The following is a 22,087-nucleotide window of genomic DNA, read 5'->3' as shown; positions in this document are numbered from 1 at the left end:
TAAAATAAACATATTTTTCTCTTTGTTCCTTACTCAGGGGCGTGCCTCATTAACGTCTGAGAAGCAGCGTTTTGCCCATGAACACGCTGAAATGAAGAATCTAGAAGATATTGTTAGAGACATAAAACCGTCCGTGCTAATAGGTAATTTCTTTGACTTTAAAGGAATGACCTTATTCTTTGTTGAATAAAAATGGAGATGTAGCTTTGTCTGAAGACAAGATCAGGTTCCTCTGAACAGAGTTCACCTTTGTGTGTTTGTAGAAAACACTGGGTGCATAATGGACTCTATTAAGTTACTGAACAAATAGTAACTATCCAGGCATGTAACACTGCTTTCCCTCCAAGCCACCCATTTTAAAGAGGGAATAATCTGAGTTGATTTAAACAGCTGATGGAGGACCTTACCACCTTCCTAAATTATTTCTGATTTAATGTGGATGGTGTAATATGAATAACCTCAAACTTAATGAGAAAACTGAACTAAGCACATTTGAACTGTGTGAATATGAGCGTGCTATGTCTGAGTCTTCTTCCTTCATATTTAGGTCCTTAGCCAGCAGTCCTTTATGCAGACCAAAATGCAGATCCTACAAAGCCTTTTTCTTTTGTAAAAGCTGCTGGACTGTGATCTCGGTCAGATTGCTCAGCTTTCTGGAGTTTGGTTGTTGTATTTCAGTGACAGTTTCAGGAATGAACTGCAAGTACTCTTGAATAATGTTTTTTATGCATAAGACTTGGAGATTATCTGGCTAGTAAAGTCATTCATCAGATGCTAGAAAAACTGAAGTGCCACTGTGAAAATTATCCTACATTTTAAGAGCCACCTTTTTGGCTATGTCTAGACTACATGGTCCTTGTTCAGCAAAATCTGCTTTTGACAATGAGGTAAATGAAGTTTATCTTCTCCTATGCTACAGGAAGATATGACTATAGGACAAAGCCTAAGTGATCTGGAGAATTTAATTAGTAGAATACAAGGCTGAAAAAGCTAGAGGAACAGAATAGATTAAATGATTTGTGATGATTTTTGATGATAAAGATGTGTGGATGCTTAGGGAAAATTTGCTTATGAAATATGGATGTTTGCTGTGTGTCATTTTTATATATAAAACTATGTGCCTGTCCCTCAAGGTCGCTTTCTCTTATCAGTTCTCTATAATGAAGGCTCTTCCATCAGAAACAGCAACGGAAATTAATGTTGGGGATTTTTGGTTTCAGTGACTACCATTCAGTATCTTCCCCAGGGTATCAGGAGACTTTTGTTTTAACTTTGTATTTTAAGATAGTTGTCATTGTTAATATTGGCTTTCCACAAGCAGTTTTAGAAACCATCAAACATTTGGCAACTGAAGATTGGAGCAGAAACTAAGGTAGCTAACAGGCTCTTATACGAGGGGGTCAAAATCATGACTGCCATGACTGTTAATCCAACATCCAGCTGGTCTAGCAGAGCTTTTGCATCTAAGCATCCTTGTCCATTCATAGAAGGTGAAAGACAGAAAGCTCAGAATTGCAAAAAATAGTACTGTGAGACAGATGATACCATACTTCATGTGGAATCAGTCAGAAAATACTCTGAGGCATCTTAAAGAAATGTTAATCCTGAAGCATGACCTTCCAGCCAGCTCTGTGAAGCAAGGGCCCCTTTCCCCTCCCTCCAAGGACCTTGTGCTTTCCTCAGGCATGAACCAAGCTGTGCTTTTAGACTGGCTGATGTCGGGACGCTCATTTGAGCATGAGTGCCAAGAGGTTACAGTACTGATCCAAGTTCCAGACTCTCCCAGCCTAGGTTTTAATCCCTTTCCAGTCCCCCAAGAGAGGGAAAACGAGCTCTTTTCCCTGCTTTTGAAACTCAGATGCTGTATGGAAGCAGAATGGGGTGTCAGGCACTGGGTGCTCTAAGAAAGAAGGAGACTACTTTTTCTCCAAGTTAGGTGAGAGGGACCTCCTGGAAAATAAAGATGCTTAGTTTTACTCCAAGATCTGTTTATTTGTTTTTCACTGAAGGTGTGGGGATGAAGGACCTTATCCTTGGATTCTCAGCTCTCGTGGATTAGTCAGAAACATGGGTACAGCTGGCATCTCAAAAATATCTCACACACTCCTTTTTGGTTGTGAAGTGTCTGAGGTCCAAGATATAATACTGGCTGCATGTCTGCAGTGCAGCAGAATGCAACCTAAGTTAGATGCTTTCATCCTGCAAGACTGGCATTCAGTTCTGTGAAAAGCCTTTATAAGTGTGGACAGAATAGAGAATAGAAAAGTGTCTCTGGTGGGAAGAAAAGGGATATATTAAAAATATTGTTGCTGTCAGGGAAGGCTTCGACTCAAAACTGGGATTATTTGTAAGCTCAGCTCAGCAGAGACTTTACTTGTCATGTCAGAAAAGACTGAAATCTGAAACACTGGATTTGGGAGAAACTATCCAGTCTGTTGAATAAGACTTCACGAGCCACAGTTGCATCTATCTGTTCCTTACTGGGCTTAACCTGCAGGTTGGAAAATAGATTTCTATTTTATATAAAGGGCCTCAGAAAAGTGAAAGGAGAAATTCACCAAATCATAGAGGGGTAAATAGGTTCTGCCTTATGTTAGGTATAATACCAAAGATTCACTGTTGCAAAATCTTTTATACAAAACTTAATTTTAATCACATGTTAGGAAAAAAGGTTGAACTCCATTTTGAAGAGGGAGATAGGCAGTAAAAAGAGCTCTGTTCTTTTACAAGAACCTTGAAGTAATTTCATTTGCCTACTGTTATGTGTGTGCTTTTCTTCCTTAGGAGTTGCTGCAATTGGTGGTGCTTTTACAAAACAAATCCTTCAGGATATGGCTGCTTTAAATGAACGTCCTATAATCTTTGCTCTCAGCAATCCTACCAGCAAAGCAGAATGCACTGCTGAGCAGTGCTACAAATATACAGAGGTAACCAAATATTAAAATGGGAGGAGGACAGAGGGTGGAGTAGAAAGTACTAATCATGTCTCTGTGCATAGATAAAATGAGTTAAATTAAGTAACATGTATTTCAGATTTTATCAAAACAACTGCACTGAATTCACTGCATGCTTGCACACTCATAAAAACATTTAATAGCTTTTAGTGTTGTCAGGCAAGACTCATAACCTTTATTATAACTGAAGCATCAGTAGCCATCAATCATTAAAGCCTTTTGCCTGTTTTTGACTGTACCCTTTTTGTGGAATATATACACACAGTGGCATACTTTTCATTTGAGATTTCATAAATACTCTTTAGGGTAAGAAAATACTTCAATACACAAAACAGAGTCTTTAAAATCATTCTTTATTTAGAACTGGGGTAATTGACTCCTCTTACAAAGATTTCTGTTGTAGAAATGTAAGTGAACATTAAGAGAACCATGCTTGCTTATTTATTATTGTATTATAGAAATGCTAATAACCATGTTATCCTGTAATTCAGTCTAAAAGTTGAAATGTATGAGTACTTGATTTGTATGTGTTTCTTAGTGAATTGTGTTTGGATTTCTTGTCAAATGCAGAGCAGTTTGAAGGACAGTTTGACAGCGTTTAAAAGACAAATTTAGCGTGTCTGTTCCCCAGGGCACAGAGGGAATTACAGCACAGTGCAGGTGCCAGGGGTGCAGCCGACATGAAGGGCTGGTTATGGTGTGGGTAACCACATCTGGTACACAGAGCAAAAGACACAGTGAAGTGTTTGATCTGTCACCAAAACACATAATGAGCTGGCCATGATAACAGTGCATGAAACCAAACCAAACAGAATATTCTTATGAAGAGCTGGGTAGTAACAGTGGTATATTTTAAAATGCATGTTTCCATTTCTCTAAAACAGGCATAGGTATTTCTGATACAAAGAGCCTCTGAAGTATTTAACAGTGACATTTATCACTTAAGCAGTTCTAGCATAAATAAAGGCTGGCTTTTCTTCCCCATCTAAATTCACTGCTTCAATTTGAGGGTGCCCCTCTGCAGTGAGGCAGGTGCCAGGAGCCTCTGCAGTGGCACTCCACTCTTCAGTCCACACTGCAGAGATTGCTTCTCTCTCCCTGTGCATCAGGAATGATGTGGGGAGAACCAGCAGTGCTGTGGGTGAGTCACCTCTGTGGTGCCTCTCCTGCCACCCCTGAGCAGCACCAGAAGGTCCCACACAGGCTACAGCACAAACTGAGTTAGAGCCAGTTCTCTTTTCCTCAGGACAGGCATTATGGTGTAATTTGCACCCGTACAACTAAATTCTCTAATTCCCCCAAACAGGCTGCTCTTTACACTGCCTGCATGCACAAGTCTGGGCATGGTGCCTGGGCCCTGTCAGCCACAGTCTTGCTGGGCATCACCCAAAAATCTACTGGGGAACATTCTCATGGTTTATCAGTGCAGTGCCTGACTTGGTGTGCCCACCCTGCTCAGTGGGGAACCACAAGGTGCAGGCAGAGGAGGTCCCACATTTAACATGTGCTGCAGGTTGCACCATGGGATGATGTTCCTGGGGCACATCTTGCCCCTCTGTTGTTCTGTTGAGCTGTGGAGTGACTCAAGGGCCTGACATGCAGGATTGGGAAGAACAGAGATCTGTGCCTGTCCACAGCTCCACAGAAATTGGCCCACCCAAAAATGTAACACTTAGTCATCTCAGTGTCATTTTTGTGGATGCTTTGCTATTGGGAAAAACAATCCAGTAGCATTACCCGTTGCTACCTTGTCTGTATTGTCCACTTTGGGTTTTACAGCTCCAGATGGATACCTGCTTCCCATGTGCCCTTCTTCTGGCATGGACACACAAAGTGAATAACAAGTGCTGCCTTTCAGTTTCTCCCCTTCTGAGCTGTATGGATAGCTCTTACCTGCATAAGGCAGCTGTCACTCTGACCTCAGACATTCACAGAGAACCATCAGTGATCACTAGGATGAGTATCCTACTGCTCATATTCAGTGAAATTGCTGTAAGACCCTCAGAAAAGATACTAAATAGATGAAACCCAGCTTCCACAGTGGGGGACCTTTAGAAGATGTGTGAAATATTTCAACAGCAATCTCTCAACTAACCTGCTTTTTTTGGCTTTCTCATTACAATTTAGGGACGTGGCATTTTTGCCAGTGGAAGTCCTTTTGATCCTGTGACTCTTCCAAGTGGAAAAACTCTCTATCCTGGACAGGGTAACAATTCCTATGTGTTCCCAGGAGTTGCTCTTGGTGTTATTTCATGTGGAATGAGACATATTGATGAGGACGTATTCCTCACAACTGCTGAGGTACTGTATTCAAAATTATTTAAATTCCTTTATTTAGTAACTTAGTATTAATGAGCAGTTAAACAGAAAGAGCTAAATTTTATCTTTAAAATTGGAAAAATACTGCTTCCTGTGTAAGGCCTTTATATGCAAGGTGTGTTGTTTTTTATAAATCCTATTTGAACAAGTTATTTTTAAAAAGTTAATACTTGGCCTAATGTCATCTGACATAAACTTCAGTACTGCATTTTCACAGGTAAATGCACATAGTTATAGTTTGCATGCACAGGCACATAGGTTTGATTTTAGATTGAAAGGAATTATTATTCATGTTAGTAGCTTTGGTGTGACTCATGTGTGTGTATTTTGCTTACAAAAATAGACTGAATTTCTTTCTTTTTTTTTTTTTACTGAGTAGACCTGTTGGCATTATTTTTGTGGACCTCCCTTGTCAACAGGTGGAATTTCTCCATTGCCTTGTGGTTCCTTGTACCACAGTTCTACACAAATGCCATGTTATTCTTCCCATTTGCTTTCCTATCATTTTCTCCACTGGTTCTTTTCTTTTGTCAGGCAGCTTTTATGATCTTTGATCTGATGTTATCCAATATGTTCTCCTTTATGTCCACTCAGTGGGCAAGAGATGAACAGAAAGCCAACACTTCTGGTTCTGGGAGCCATTCACCACCTACTTCCAGTGATTGTTCCAAATCTCACATCCAGAGTCTTACATGGTGGTATCTATCACAAGTGCACAGGATTGTATCTTCAGCACATGTGGGAGAAGAATCTGGCCTTTATTATTTTAGAATCTTTTATTGAAACAAAATAAATTGGCACCAGACAAAATATCCCTCAAAACAGTAAGTCAGTCTTTCTGCAGCTGTTTCTCACTTAAGAAAATTTGAAGTTTCTGTGGTTTTCTGAGTCCAGCATCTTTGTTGCTCATCTGCTACAGTGTCATTGCACCCTTAGCACTCCTGCCTCTGACTCTTTCTTCTCTTTCTTCAATGTCCTGGAGTTCCTGTCTCCTCCATTGCTTCTGTTGGTCCTGCTCTTGGCTGGTACTAAGATCAATGTAACGAGCCTCACAGGACTCAGCTTTCTTCGATCCACAGGCATGAGGGTTATCCCTGTAAAAGGTCCTGGCTACTCAACTCCCAGGAACATATTCCCAAGTGCATCCTGCTCAGAAATAATCCAGGTTCAGGGATTAGAAAACCCTGGGCAGTGCATGTTAGTCTGACCATGTCCATTCAAAGTAATTGAAAGCCTGATGCTTTTGGGTTTTTTAAAGGGTAAGGAAATAAGGAAGAAGCCCTCAGTTTACAATGTCAGCTCTATCTGACCTAGGTTCACAGTCCAGTTCTTACCAGGAAAGATTTTGAGGTGCTGGAGCAGGTCCAGAGAAGAGCAACAAAGCTGGTGAAGGGACTGGAGCACAAGTCCTATGGGGAGAGGCTGAGGGAGCTGGGGTTGTTTAGCCTGGAGAAGAGGAGGCTCAGAGGTGACCTCAGCACTGTCTGGAACTACCTGAAGGGAAGTTCTAGCCAGGTGGGCGTTGGTCTCTTCTCCCAGGCACTCAGCAATAGGACAAGGGGGAACGGGCTCAAGCTCTGCCAGGGGAAATTTAAGTTGGAGAGCAGAAAAAAATTCTTTACGGAGAGAGTAATCAGGCATTGGAATGGGCTGCCCAGAGAGGTGGTGGATTCACCATCCCTGGAGGTTTTTAAACTGAGATTGGACGTGGCACTGAGTGTCATGATCTGGTAAATGGACTGGAGTTGGACCAATGGTTGGACTTGATGATCTCGGAGGTCTTTTCTCACCCAATCTATTCTATGATGATCCACAGAATTTCATCAATGTGCAGCATCCTAGTCTTCAAAGAAGCTGTGTAAGCACACTTGGGAATACATGAATAGTGTAGGTAGCATGCAGAGGAAGGCTCAAAGCAATGAAATTAAAACATGAGAATGATGCAAAAATGAAAAATGAAAAAAAGCTGCACCAACTAGCAGATGTGGGAATGCCTGACTCAACTCCTGCAGCTTCTCTAAGGGATATTGCATTTCAGATTCTTGTTCCTTCTGTCCTCTTCATGGATTAAAGGGAAGAAAATGGTTCTTGGCTATCACTCAAGGGCAGCTGATAGGCAGTGTGATCCTATGACAGGCAGTATGTCATATGAAGTTTTCTTAAAGGGTGGGCACTCACACGCTGCCCTGCTGCATTTTGAAAAGTTTTTTAAGGTGCATACTATGGCATCTTTAGAAAAGTTTGCCAGCAGCCTGCCCTCTGTAAGAAAGACGGTCACAATTTCCATCTTTAAAATTAGTGAAAAGCCCAGACTGTCTCCACTGGTTTTAACCATCTTAGAAGGGCAATGATCCATCTCCTAAGTCTTTGGATAATTATATCTCCCTTTTAAATCCTTCCCTGTAATTTCAGTTGGATATAGTGATCCTTGTTTCCCAGTCAGAACTGCTGTGTTACAGTTTTCTTACTTCATTGTAGAAGTTACTTCAATTTGGTTTGTGTGACATGGTTCCTATATAGAGAGAGGTGATGGATGGAAGGTGGCACATATGTGGATTGAACTGTGTTTCAAGTGACAGTCTACTAAGTCAATAAAAAAAATCTGTTCTGAACAAAGAAACGTAACAGGGAAGTAAAATAGTGTCAGAAATGGTGTGAAAGTTTTAAATTCTCTCTTGAGGTAGAGGTTCTCTCTGGACTCTTTTTTTGGTAAAAGTTTTGCTACACAACTCCCTTCCTATAGTAAAATTCCTAGAGAAGTCTGAAATGTAAAAATGTATTTTTTGTCTTGCATAGAAAATCTGTGGTGGTGGCAAGCTCCCTGGATGGCCACTTGCCTTACAGCTTGGTCTCCTTATGCGTGTGAGAGGCAGCGAGAGGCTGGGCTTGGGTGAGCTACAGCTGGTTACTGAGCATGGCAACAGCTCCTGGATGGCAGAGGAGTCTTTGCCAGAAGAGGTGTCAGGGGTGTGAAGGCTGGGAGGGCTGCATAGGCCCTTAGATGAAATGACAGTACAAAGCAAAAGCAAAAGTGATTCTTTTGGTTTGTTTTCTTGGCTTTTTAAATGGAAGGATAAAATCAGAATAGTTTCATGTGGGCTTTAGAATAGTGCTGAGTATTCTTCATTTGAAATAGAAGGATCCAAGATGCTGCTAAATTTAAAGGACCCAAACCATGCATTTTGAGCAGACAGACCTTCTTACACTGTAGTGATAGCTTACCTGAAAAAAAGAAATTGCAAAGACTAAGCAGCCCAGATGGCATGTCTGCCCCTCCTGTCTTCTTGCTTTGCCACCTCTCCAATTAAATATGATAGAAGTCACAAATAGCTTATTGTAACTGCAACAGATTTTACTTTCAATGTTCTTTCTTCTTGCCAAGTAAAATAGAATGTAACTTTGATTTTGGATGATAAATCTAAGGTACTGTAAGCTGTAATACCTCTTAATTGCAGGCAATTGCCCTGTGATGACAAGGGATGTTACCTCTTCTGCTACATCCTACCAAACACAACAAAAGAGACAGAGAATTATGAACTAATGAAATATTCTTGGCATATGTGATCCACAGTTACCTCAGAAATAATCCTGTTAAATCTTCTCATTATGGACAACATGTCCTCCAAAAACCAAGATGCCCCCACTTACTGTATGTCATTTGTCTTGTCTTGGTTGCCTTTCATTTAGGTTCTGCAATAAGGCTTAGCTAATTTTTTCTATTAAAAACTTGAATTAATTAAAATTTAAAACATGAAAATAGCCATATTGGGTTGGACCTAAGATCCAAACAGCTCAGTATCTTCCTGTGAAAGTAATCACTATCAGAAGCTGAGGAAAAGAGGATAAATAAGGGAAAAATAGAGTGATCCTTCTGCTGAAATGGCTTCTGTTTCTGGCAGCCTGTACTGTATGGCCTTCCTGTACTAGATGTTTTATCCCTGTGTGGATTTCTCCTTCATAAATTATCATAGTGGCTTTTTAAAAGCGTTTATACATTCAAATGTCTTCTGGCAATTAGTATCACAATTATGAGTTCTGTGTAAAAGAAACTCCGCTCTTAATATTTTCTGCTGTCTGATGATTTGGTTTCCCTATAGCACCATGAGAAATGTTCACTTTGAGTTGTCTTTTGCATATTCTTTCAGTCTTCTCTTTTTTCTCCCAAGTTTGTTACTTTGTTTCATTGTACAAAAGATAACCTTTTGATCACCCTTTTTATTCTTTATACCCCTCTTGATTCTATTCCATTCTTGTTTGGAGTATGCGGAGCAAACCCACACACTGCTTAGAGCAGGGTTACCTTGTGGATTCATATATTGGTTTGATTACATTTGCTGTGTCGCCTCTTATTTCTCAATAATTCCAAATGTTGATTCATCAGTTTTCTCCTGTCACTGATCTAATGTTCTCAAGGAGTGTTTTTGAATGACCACATGAAGAAAAATGCTTGTTTCTGCGGTTTTGCAGTTTTTAATGGTGTTACAGGATTATGTCAGAAGGAAGAGCATGGCATCTATACAGTTGAGCTTGCTACCTCTCTCACTTTGAGCACTGCCCAAATATTTTCTGTCTTATTTTCTATCAACCACATCACAAAAATAATTACTCCTGAACTATTTTTTTCAGTGATGCATTACACTAACAGCAGCTTGCTGTTACTTCTTCAGATTTCATCTTTCCTGCAGGGCCCCGTTAAGCTGTTGACATCACAGATCTCGTGTTGTAAGCTCTTCTTTACACATTCAGGTGCACATCAAAGGGCTGTGTGTCATTCTGAAATAACCCAGTTACTGTTATGGAGAGCAGTAACTAGATTTCATGTTCTCTTAGCTCCCCCTAGAGGTTTTTTTCTCAATACCAGATTTAAATGTAATCAAATAATTTTTGTTTACTTGTTAAACTCAAGAGTATAATCTCCTATTACTCTTCTGGATTGCATTTTCACTCCAAATGGAAAAACTTAACCACACCTACCAACAAGCAGGTTAGGTTAGATCGCACAAGAGGACATTTGGCTGTCTTTGAACCTGGAGTTACTTTAGTTCTATTTACCTACTTCTCCCAGAAGGGATGCAATGATGATATCCAGACATCTGTTCTGATACCATTCTTGTTGTTTCCAAGTAATGTACAGAAGGTCCTGTTTCCCACATGCAACAGGAGCTGCTGGAAACAGTTTGCTCTGTTTCCAGTATCTTCATAATAAGTTCCCTCAGAAGTCCACTTCTTGCTTTCTCTATGGGCCATGTTATCAGTTGCATTTCTCAGTGTTTCCTGGACTTCCCTGGTGTTTTCAGAACCTCTTGGTGGGTCATACATGTTGCCACCAGATGCTATTCAGACCAGAGATTTTCTTCTGTCCACATCTGGATCCACCCTGAAAGGCTATTTCTATTTCATGTCCCCAGGTGACAAGCAGATTTTTTGCTAATGATAGCATAAATATCATTAGACCCAAAGGCAGCGCCAGGGCCCTTTGCTTCTTGAAAGGTCTCTGTTGGGGGAATAGGGGAAGTTTGTGAAGGAAGTCCATACACAAACAGTGCAAGCAGTGTCTCCTGACTGCACAGAACATCCTCACACTCTGTGGTAACACAAGGGTTTTCGTATGGCCAATGAATAAACAGTAAAAAACAACTCCAGCTTACTCTGCTTTCCTGATGTGTTCATTGCTGGCAGTGGCAACAAAACATTTCCGGTCTTGCTAGGAAGACCAAGCAGGAATATTCGGGAGATGCTGCTCTAGAGGTGCATCAGAACCCCTGCACGTTGTTTCCCCTGGTTAGTCTGGTGAAAAATCAAGCAAAAAGCAAAATAATTTCTTGTTACTTGATATGGTTGAGATGACAGACCCACTTCAGCCTTCAACTGCAGTGGACAGACTATTCTAACAGCTTGTTTTTAATGTCCCAGCTAGCCAGAATTTAACATTAAACCTTCTATTTTGAAATCTGAATGCAGCAACCAGCAGGGCTTTAAAAGGCCCTGGATAATCTTATTTTGCTTTGTTCTTTGGTTGACCATACTGACTTTTATGATCTCATACAGGCGAGGTGTGTGAGCTGGACACACAGCAAACCTACTCAGACACCAGTAATTTCATTCAGAGCATTTTACACTTGGGGGTTCCAACTGTTCTCTGCACAGGTTAATTTGATGACTGTCAGAGTAACTGGTGGTTTGAACTTTAGAAGTCTTTGACCCAGTTACAATTGTTGGCTTGTTGGCTGGAATTAATATCACAATTAAATATTTGCTAATTTTTATGTGTCATGGACTTACTCTAAACTTTAGTGTGTGTTATTATCTGAGTGAGAAAAGGGCATAACTCACTAAATTTCTAGTTCCTGTGCAGCTACTCCTAATGACAAGGCTGGTTCTAAAAAAACAGTGCTTTGGTTGATTAAGCAGTATCTGTTTGATTTGCCAAAGCTGAAACATTTTTTGCCAAAGACTAGATCACTGTCATAGAAAGCTACAGCTGAATCTGCAGGTGAAGTTAAACATGTCTGCTTCATTTCTAGGTTATTGCTCAGCAAGTTTCAGAGGAGAATTTACAGGAAGGTCGTCTCTACCCTCCATTAGTCACTATTCAGGATGTGTCACTGAAAATTGCTGTGAGGGTAAGTAATTTCAGTCTTGTGGCTTCTCTTCTTCCCACCCGCTCTACATAATTGAGTGCTGGATTTGGTCAACTAACATACCTTCACACATGTTGAACTTGGTTTACATCAACCAATATTGGACATGTAGCAGTTTTGAAATTAATTAAATTTAAATACATAAATGTAAATGTAATCCCAAATACAAGAAGGAGAGTTATGAACTATGGCAGATGCTACTCTGTCTGTAGAGCCCAGACTGTGCTGTCCACCAGTCAGGAGCAGGTTCCCAGGCCCCAGTCAGGCCAACTGCACAGCTGAAGGCTTTTGGCCTTTCATGGTTATCAGTTGTCTGTCAGAAGAGTAAATGCCCATCTATGTCCAGACACTTTTCCCTCTTGTTCCCATTGTTACTCTGTCCTATCAAAATAATTAACTACAGGGGATGATTTTGTTTATGGCTCAGGTTTGGGTTAGGAGATAATTGGTTGGTTGTTTTTTACTGGCAAATTCAGAGCTGATGAAGATGGATTTTCAGAAACTGACCTAAACCTGCAGTTTTCCAATAAATTTGGCAGTCCTGGAGAGCAGAGGAAGCTTTCAAAAAATGCCTTTGTCTCAGTTCCTTCCTCATTATGTTTTTAGGAAGAGGGTTCAATATTTTAGGAAGTTCTTTTGCTGGTCTTCTGTGACCTTTTTTTCTCTAATTCTTGTTTTCTTTTTTGATCACCTTACTGTGAATAATCCCACTTACTTCATATTCTTTTGAAAGAGTAACAAGAAGCCCTCATGCATGAAACAGTTTTCCTAGCTTCACTCACTTGGTATATTTAAGAAAAAAAATCCTTCTCACAATTCATGTCATCTTAGTCATGTAAAAACTCTGTTCTGTAGATGCCAAAATGTTACCAGAATTCCTCAGGCAAAATCAAACTGACTGTGTGTTGGGCAGAAACTCAGTCAGAGAAATTTCTCTTCTACTTGTGCATGTTATATGAAATGCAAAAATAGGAAAATGCTACCCAGTGATTCTCTCCGCCTATTCTCTGCTGAAACTTTATTCTTCCAAATTTTTACTGTGGTTCATACAGCCCAAGAGGTTTAACAATGGCATCTGCCTTCTCCAGAAGAGTAACACTATCTAAATATTTTGGAATACCAAACATTGGGTAAAAATTCAGATCTTACTCAACCATGATAATTATATGCACAGACCTGAGATAAGCCCTTACATAAACACCCAAAGTGCATCTCAGTCAAATGGAGTTGGGGGTCAGATTAATCCTAGAAAAGAAATGTAAATACAGTGACTTTGGGTATCAGCTTCTCACCAAACTAAAACATTTGTATTTTAAAGAGAGCTAAAGAGAGCAGGAAGTCCCTCTCCCTTTTACTCAAGAGGAGCATTAGTCTGCCACATACAGTTGCAAGCAAGTCCAGTCTTAAAGATATGTTTCTCAAGTAGGTGTTCTTCAGACCAGAAAGGCTACTTTGATGTGTTGAGTGGGCTCCAAGCCCTTCTAAACTTAATTTTTGTTGCAGCTATACTTGTGATGCATAGTTGATTCACTTAGATGTGGTCTACTGAGGAAGAAACAAGCAAATATTTGTATTTCTCCCAGCCATCCCTAGAACTTGTGCACTGTGTAGGACCAATTTTTTCTCATGAGTTTACGTTTTTGAAGTATATTATCAAACTATGGCAAATAATAAACTTCTCTAATATGCAGGGAGCATGGAAGCTTTGAACAAATCACACTTTTCTTACAGGGCTTTGGAGAAGATGGTAAACAAGGGTACTGTGATGATAGAAAAGCAGAAATTGTATCTCAGTGCTTGGGACTTGTGGAATATTATATCCACCACTGCTCCGTAAAATCTAAGATACTACTGGGCAAGGAGTGAGGAGCACTGGATTTGTAACAGCAAAGACATGTAATCCTGTTCAAAACTGGCATGAGTCAGACCCCATTAAATACAAACACCATCCTGTTCCTGGTCTTATTTGCTGTGTACTAGCCCAGGTCCAGTGTGAATATAGGTGACTGTCAGCACATGGGAAGACCAAGTCTCATGTTGATTTTGACCAATTCCTATTTTTAAAGTGGGCGGTCCCGTGGTGTAAAGGAGAGCACTCTGGACTCTGAATCCCAAGGTCCTGAGTTTGAGTCTCAGTGGGGACCATCCTCTGGCAGTTCAATGCCTCCCTGCCATCCCATCCTGTCACATCTTGGATGCTCAGCAGGGTCAGCCCCGGTCAGTACCAGGTGCTGTGACAGTCCCGAGGACTTCCCTGTCACTGTCCAAGCTCGCTCGGCCGTGGCAGATGGACCTCAGGACTGAAACGGTGGGGCCAGTTCTGTGCACGCTGAGCCTCACCTAAAACATCCACTGTGCAGACTGGAAGGGCAGGTGGGGAGAGCCCTGCCCAAATCTGCGTTCGCCAAGTCTGGCCATACATACATGCATACATACATACTTTCAAATCCTGTTAAACATACTCCAAGAGTTTGCCAGCACTAATTGGGATTCTGCATCTTTCCAGATTGCAGAGGAAGCCTACAGGAAGAACACTGCCTCCACCTATCCTCAGCCCAAGGACCTAGAAGCCTTCATCCGCTCTCAGGTTTACAGCACTGAGTACAACAGCTTTGTGGCTGACTCCTATACCTGGCCTGAGGAAGCCATGAAAGTGAAACTGTAAATATTTAATGAAGACTTAACAAACCAACAACAGGTGAAAAGCATTAAAAGATTAAGATCCTCTCTGCTTAGGAAGCCTAAGAATAGCTAATTTTTTAAGATGCAGAAAACTTTTTCTAAATCATAGTATTTGATTAGAAACTGAGATCAAGAAATTGTGAATTATACTTCAGAAAATAAAAATTAATCTGAGAAATTTGCATTGTTTGGTTATTTCAATTGTTATTGTATTTGAGATATCCTATGCTACAGTCTGACAGATCTTTTTGAAATAAGTGGCTGTATCTTGAGAGTTTTGTCACAAACACTAAAGGGAACTTAGGCAGACAAATGGTACTTTGGAGAAATAAAAAATGCATATGATGACTGTTTAATCCACTACAGGTCACAGTAATTTGTCAACCTATTATTTATAAAAAAACCCAAACGTTAAACAACTGTAAGGTTAGAATAGTTCCTTAGAAAGAAAAACCTTATTGGTCACTCCTGTGTAATGAAAATTTTCTAACAAGAACTGAACCTGTAGAACTTTTTGTCCACGTGGAATTAGAATATTTTAACATCACCAACATTTCACATTAGCTAAGCTAATGTCCTGTCAGTGCTCACAGATTTAGTTCTCCTGTCAAGATGACTGCTGTTCTGATACACTGCAAATGTTTGACCTAAAGTTCATGGAAGTGCTTGAACTCCACATTCTTGAAAAAAGGAGTATCAAATGCTAGGAATAGGCTTTGAAGAATAGTAAGTTGTTAAACAATCGCCACTCCAAGAAAAATGTAATGTATTTTCTGGATGGTTCTGGAAACAAATTGTACTTGAACTTTTTTTTTTTAGTATCTATTTCTTTCTAATCTCTCTTATCGAGTTTATCTCTAAAAAACAAAAAATTACCTTTATTTGTCCAGCTCCTCAGCTTCATCACAGCTGCAGACTGCAGGTCCTGAATTCACAAACAGAAGAGGAACTTTATGCCTCATTGCATAATGGGAATCTCTAAACCATTTTTGCCTTACTGTGCTTTTGGCCAAAGCTTTGATCAGTCAAACACTACACTTAAAACAGTGAAGGAATGTACAATAATCATCATTTTTTTGTGAGCAACCAGAAATACCGATGTCCTCTGCATTTCAATATATTGCTGTTGTGAGAAGAGTATTAAAACACTTCCTTGAGTTTTATTTGAAATAAAATAATATCTACTATTTTTGTAGTTACTGAGTGTACTGAAACACAGTCTTTAAACAGCTGGTGTTGAGTGGCCTGGGGTTTAGATTTGATCAGATCTCTGCAGCTCAGCAGTAAGTCTGCTGTTCCTGCTCGGTGCTGATTTACACATTATGGCACTCAAGCACAAAGTGGAAGGCAGTAGGGGGTGGTCCTTCAAGGCACAGCTGCTGGGGACTTTCCAGTAGCATTCTGCAATGACATATTTTATTGATGACCTTTAAATATCATCATTCATTATAAACTGGAAAACTCACTATCTAAATATGCCTTCAGCATGCCACCCTGTAGGAAAATGCTGCCTAATGAACCAGTAGTATCATTTCCTCTTACAAGCAGCTGGAAAATTGTCCCTCAATAGTAATTTGACATAGAAAGTATTCTTAAACTTATGTGTATTTTTATGTAATATATTACATATAACATACAGAGGGGTTTTTTTCCTATTTTCTATATTTTACATGTATTTCCTTATGTAATGTAGGGAAAAACAGACAGACAATAAATTTTCTCTCATATTACCCATTTTCATTTCCAAGGTGCTTGGCCTAAGAGTGTAAATATAAAATGCCCCGAGTTGGGCAGATGAAAAATTACCAGTAACATAACCAGACAGACACTTTCCCTCATCAAAGAGACATGGATTTGACGGATGGACCACTCAGTAGATAAGGAATTGGCCAGATGGTCACTAAGAACTGTGGTTAATGGTTCGATGTCCAAGTGGGCACCAGTGACAAGTGGCATTCCTCAGGGATTGATATTGCAACTGGCACTGCTCCAACATCTTTTGTCAGTGACATGGACAGTGGGATTGAGCACACTCTTAGCAAGTTTGTGGATGACTCTCAGCTGTGTGGTGCAGTTGACACAGTGGAGGGAATAAAGGATGTCATCCAGCAAGATCCTGACAGACTTGATCCTGAGGTGGGTCTGTGCAGACCTAGTGAAGTTCAACAAAGCCAAGTGGAAGGTCCTGCACCTGAGTCAGAGCAATCCCAAGCACAAACACAGGCTGAGTGGCAAATGGATTGAGAGCAGCCCTGGGGAGAAGGACATGGGGGTGTCAGTCAATGAGAAGCTCAACATGACACAGCAATGTGCACTTGCAGCCCAGAAAGCCAACTACACCTGGACTACACCAAAAGGAGTGTGATCAGCAGGTTGAAGGAGGTGATTTTTCACCTCTGCTCCACTTCTGTGAGACCCCAAATGGAGTGCTGCATTCAGCTCTGAGGCCCCAGCATAAGGACATGGACCTGTTGGGGAGAATCCAGAGGAGTGCCACGAAAAGGATCAGGGAAGCAACCCTCCTATGAAAACTGGCTGAGAGAGTTGGGGTTGTTCAGCCTGGAGAAGAGAAGGCTTTGGGGAGACCTTTATAGCACCTTACAGTACCTAAAGGAGGCCCTACAAGAAGGCTGGAAAGGGACTTTTTACAAGAGCATGTACTGACAGGACAAGGGGAGATGGTTTTAAACGGAAAGAGAGAGTAGGTTTAGATTAGATATTGAGAAGAAATTCTTTACTATGAGGGTGGTGAGGCATTGGAACAGATTGCCCAAGGAAGCTGTGGGTGCCCCATTCCTGAAGTGTTCAAGGCCAGGTTGGATGGGGGTCTGAGCAGCCTGGTGTAGTGGAAGCTCTCCCTGTCCATGGCAGGGGAGTCGGAGCCACGTGATCTTTAAGGTCCCTTCCAACCCAAACCATTCTATGATTCTATGATAGGAAGATAAATGTGAAAATAGTTGTTTTGGGAATATAATTGTACAGGTATTACCCAAACCATTACAACAAATGAGGTGATGTGGGCTTCTTTCTCCTCTCTCCTGCTCTTTGTTGAAAAGCAAAACTTCATCCTGTGGTTGGACACAAGCCTTTGCACTTAATGGATTACTTGAATGCAAAGCAGCGGGACACTGGATGCATAAACTCATGAATGTAGCAGTGAGTCTTCCTTGAGCTGGGTGTGCTTTTGCATTGGAAACCATGATCATCTGTGACTGCAGCCACTTTGGTATCCCACACCTGCATGCAGAGTTAATGACAGGCCAGAATAGTACCTTAGTAACACACAGCACAGTACAGATGAGGAGACAGGAGCATGTACTTCAGGATACTCAATGCAGGATGTTCATCACCTTGCAAGCACTTTGAGGTGTGGTTAATAGTCATAAATGCAATTCTAGGGTCTTAGAAAATCAGTGAACACTTATTTGAACCATCCTCTCAGATGTTAAAGTTTCCCTTTTCACATTAGCTGTAGGGCACAGTATTTCACTGGTTCCTCTCCAAAATTAGAACTCCTTACACAGTTTCTCTTATTTGTCTGAAAGTTTGCCCTCAAGACCAAATAAAATCTGAAAAATGTGTCCACTTTGATGCTGTTTCAGGAATTCTAGGAACTGACCAAGATCCATGTGATAGTCATTCCTCAGGCCATAATCCCCATGTGCCTGAAATTGCAGGTCTTCAAAACCATGAAAAAGACGAAGATTATCAATGCTTCCCTCTGTTTCTATATTGTCCACATGCTTGCATGAAATATGTTTCCAGCTGGGATATCTAATAACACGCCAGAACTCCTCACAGTTTTCTTGGAGCCCTTCCACACAGATGACACCAGGTTTCCCAGTTAGGCAGAAGCCAGTCAGATTTAACTTCTTTGCAGAGTCAAAAATCTTTTTTCTCAATTCTTGCCTGTATATATGGTGGCTGTAGATCCACATGCGATGCAACGTTTGTTTAACTCTGACTTCTTTTGAAGCACATTCAGAAGAGATCTTCCTGTTTTCCAGGTAAGGCAGGCTGTTGTCCTTCACCCACTGCACTGCTTCACATATGCACAGATCACCAGAATCCAGAGAGCTGATGTGAGAAGCGAGACGAGTGTTGAGCTGCAGCTGTTGCTGTCTGTGCAGCGCATCTGATCTGGCAAAAAGCTGAGGAGCTACCTGAGGATACATATGAGGAAGGAGTACCTGCAATTCCACCTTTACCTTAAAAATAGAACACACATACACAGAGAAAATTAATTCTGCAGGTACTGAAGCTGTGCTAGATTCTTCTTTCCCGTCAAAGGCAGATTATGAGATGCAACTAAGACTGCAGCATCCCAATAACTGCAATTACTTCCACTTTCCTTTTGTCCAAATAACCCATTCTTTTGTCTGCTTTTCTTTTGTTGCAGCATGCTGTCACTTTCCAAAAATTTCTTCCCAAAATGTTAGCTATGGTGCTAACTACAGGCCTGCACAACACCTTAGTAACACACAGCACAGTACAGAGTGTTCTGCTGTTCACAGAACTAATGCTGGGGCTTGGGCGAAGGTACACAGTTACCCTCGATAACTAGAGTTATATCCCTAGGTAATATCTAGGGATGTTTCTAGTGCGTGGTCTCAGTATGTGGTCAGTGTTTGCTACAGCGATGAACTATGAGTCTGTCAGAGTTACATGAAACAGTGTTTCTGATTGTCATACTGTACATAGAGACACATGGTGGGGAGGTGGAAGTAGATGATCTTTAAGGTTGCTCCCAACCCGAACCATTCTGTGATTCTATGCATTATTATTTTAAGCAAGAATTCACAATGAAGAGGAAGCATTCTCAGGATTATAGGGGATAAAAGGATTTATGTGCATTTTAGGTCAGGGAAATCTCTGGATTATCTTGTCTGATCTCCTATGAGTTCTAGGCTGTTGAATTTCTCGTGATTATTCCTGCAGTGCCTTCAAATGGAGCACTGCAGTTCTTCAGAAACTGAACCCTGCCACAGGTCCAAGAGCAGGAGAGGATTTATGTGTCCTCAGCACTTGAGGGTCCTGTAGAACTACAGTGTATAATCATATGATTAGTCCCGCACAGAGAAGTTAATCATGAAATGACTAATTAGCTATCCAAGTTCCTTGACAATCTGCCGTAGGAAAAAATCCACTACTCCTGGACAAGCCCTCCCTACACAGTTGATAAAACTTCCCTCTGAAGGCTGGTAAAGGGTGCATTCTAGGAAGATACCTGACGTTGTATCTAAGTTTCCAAATAATCATGAGGCCACCTCATTACCCAGTAAATTTTTCTGTTTAATTAACCTTGTTCTGATGAAAATGGCTTCTAGGCTGAGTTTGTCTGTTCTCAATTTCTAATCATTGCATTATTATACACTCAGACCTGTGTTCTTTATGCAAGTATTTACATCACTTAGTTGTCATATTGTAGCCCTTTCTTCAATTTGATAATCTATTGTCACTCCTTATACTGTCAGTTTGGTTTCCTTACTTATAGGCTGGTTATGGTTTAATGTTTGTGTGACTCCTCTTAATTGTATTCTGCTATTTGAGGCTATTTTGGCTATTCTGCTATTTGAGGCTATTTTTACATTGCTGTATTTCAAATGCAGATCAGTGAATATTAGTACATGTGGCAAGGGGTGGAAGAGAGAAATAATAGCATGATTTGCTAGAAGAGTGTGAAGTCCAACAGATGCGTTCCAATGCAGGGAACGTTGCCTTTGAAACACACAACTCTGTAAACCAGTGAACTCTGACTGCACAGCCTCTTGTGAATGTGTGTGCCACTGATACTGGTGTCTGTTCTTGTGTGCCAGTCTATTACCCTTTACTGACCAGAGCAAATTAATATTCAAATAACAGCCAAGACGTTTTTGTTACTCTTGGCCGTTGAAACAGCAAAAAAAAAAAACCAAACAAACAAAAAGAGGTGGGTTTTTCCCCCTCTTTTTCAGAGCAGAGTTTTCAAGTGCATGCGGAAGGAGTAAAGAAAACCACACACATGAACACGTCTACCTGGAAGTTCTTACCTTTGCCTCCCCGACATCAACAGCGATGCAATATTCGAGCTGCGGGGGCAGAGCTCCATCAGCATTTCTCAGGTAGCGCTGAATGGTGGGCACAGCGTCCTCATCCAGAGTGATTTCCCCTCTTTTGGGAAACATCGAAAGGAGCATTTCCACTTCCTGCAGCTGGAGCTCTAGGCATTCTTTTACCGTGACAGCCATCGCGCTGCACTCTACACACGCCTGGAACGAGAGGCCTGGAGTCACACCCCGGGGTTTGGCACATGGCGAGGTTTAGCACCAACCGCGACACCCACCAGGGGTGCCCCGCGGTTCTCTAAGGGCAGAATTTGATTAAACACTGCTGGGCACAGAGCACGCAGCTGCCAGTGCCTTACAAGAGCGCTCCGCGCACTCCGGGAAGGGCTGAGCATCCAGGGAAGGGCTGGGCATCCCGGGAAAGGCTGGCACGCCGGGAAGGGCTGAGCATCCCGGGAAGGGCTGAGCACCCCGGGCAGGGCTGAGCATCCCGGGCAGGGCTGAGCATCCCGAGAAGGGCTGGGCATCCCGAGAAGGGCTGGCACCCCGGGCAGGGCTCAGCATCCCGGCAAGGGCTGGGCACCCCGGGCAGGGCTGGCATCCCGGTGCCCCACAGAGCCAGGCGGAGCCTTGCAAGCCGTGCCGGGCTCAGGGACGGCAGAGCACAGACGGGAGACCCGCGGGCAGGAGCGGCCGGGCCCGAGTGTCCCGGTCTCAGCCCATCCAGCAGCCGAGCCCACGCTGCTCGCTGACTCCCCCACCTGCGGGATCAGGGAAGGGGACAAGCCCGAAAACTCGTGGGCTGAGATAAAGGCAGTTTAATAGGACAAACAAAAGCCGCGCACACAAGCAAAGCGCAATACGCAGTGAATTCAGTGCTTCCCACGGGCGGGCAGGAGTTGAGCCATTCCCGGGAGAGCCGGGACATGGGACGAGTGGCGGCGGCTTGGGAAGACACATGGCACCGCTCCAGACGCGCCCCCTTCCTCTTGCTCCCCCAGTTTATGTTCTGCGCCTGATGTCACACGGTACGGAATGCCCCTCTGGTGGGTCCGCATTCCCTGTCCCAGCTGTGCCTCCTCCCAGCCCCTCATCCATCCCCGGCCCCTGGCCAGCGTGGCACTGCGGAAAGCAGGAAAAGACCTGGCTCTGTGCCAGCCCTTCTCGGCAACAAAAACACCTCTGTATTACCCCCACAGTGTCCAGAGCGAACCCAGGCCGCGTACCCGCAGCAGCCACTGCGGAGACACTCCGCCCCAGCCCAAACCAAAGCAGGGGGCGCGGTCTGGGGACCGCCTGACGTCAGCGAAGGCGTGCAAGGCTGGGTGTCACCGAGTGCCCAGCCCGTCACACACACCCCCGCTGCGCTCCCCGTGTGTCCCTTCCCGGACGCTCCCGGCGGGCTCGGTGTCGGGATCGGGAATGGGGCCTGGGATGCTGACGGGAG

The 22,087-nt window shown here is 42.3% G+C and overlaps 2 protein-coding genes across 2 annotated transcripts in view; one reads left to right on the top strand and one right to left on the bottom strand.

Moving 5' to 3' along the window:
* Positions 1-14,778, top strand: part of ME1 (malic enzyme 1) — a 167,035-nt gene extending 152,257 nt beyond the window's left edge. The window contains exons 10-14 of the mRNA XM_071548681.1: positions 38-143; positions 2,785-2,927; positions 5,082-5,255; positions 11,798-11,896; positions 14,421-14,778. Of these exons, the coding sequence (XP_071404782.1) occupies positions 38-143; positions 2,785-2,927; positions 5,082-5,255; positions 11,798-11,896; positions 14,421-14,579 (681 nt within the window). The 3' untranslated portion in view covers positions 14,580-14,778. The remainder of the gene's footprint in view (positions 1-37; positions 144-2,784; positions 2,928-5,081; positions 5,256-11,797; positions 11,897-14,420) is intronic.
* A 2,479-nt stretch (positions 14,779-17,257) lies between these two features.
* On the bottom strand, positions 17,258-21,877 carry RWDD2A (RWD domain containing 2A). Its single transcript, XM_071547837.1, has 3 exons — positions 21,832-21,877; positions 20,626-20,844; positions 17,258-18,804 (listed from the first exon to the last, which is right to left on the bottom strand). Exons 2-3 carry the CDS (start codon positions 20,821-20,823, stop codon positions 18,127-18,129), a joined length of 876 nt encoding a protein of 291 aa, XP_071403938.1. The 5' UTR covers positions 20,824-20,844; positions 21,832-21,877; the 3' UTR covers positions 17,258-18,126.
* Positions 21,878-22,087: the final 210 nt, after the last annotated feature.

This window comes from Pithys albifrons, chromosome 2 (assembly GCF_047495875.1).
Source record: "Pithys albifrons albifrons isolate INPA30051 chromosome 2, PitAlb_v1, whole genome shotgun sequence".
Taxonomy (NCBI): domain Eukaryota; kingdom Metazoa; phylum Chordata; class Aves; order Passeriformes; family Thamnophilidae; genus Pithys; species Pithys albifrons.
Note: the sequence above shows the minus strand (reverse complement) of the source record. Positions and strands in the feature narration are given on the sequence as shown.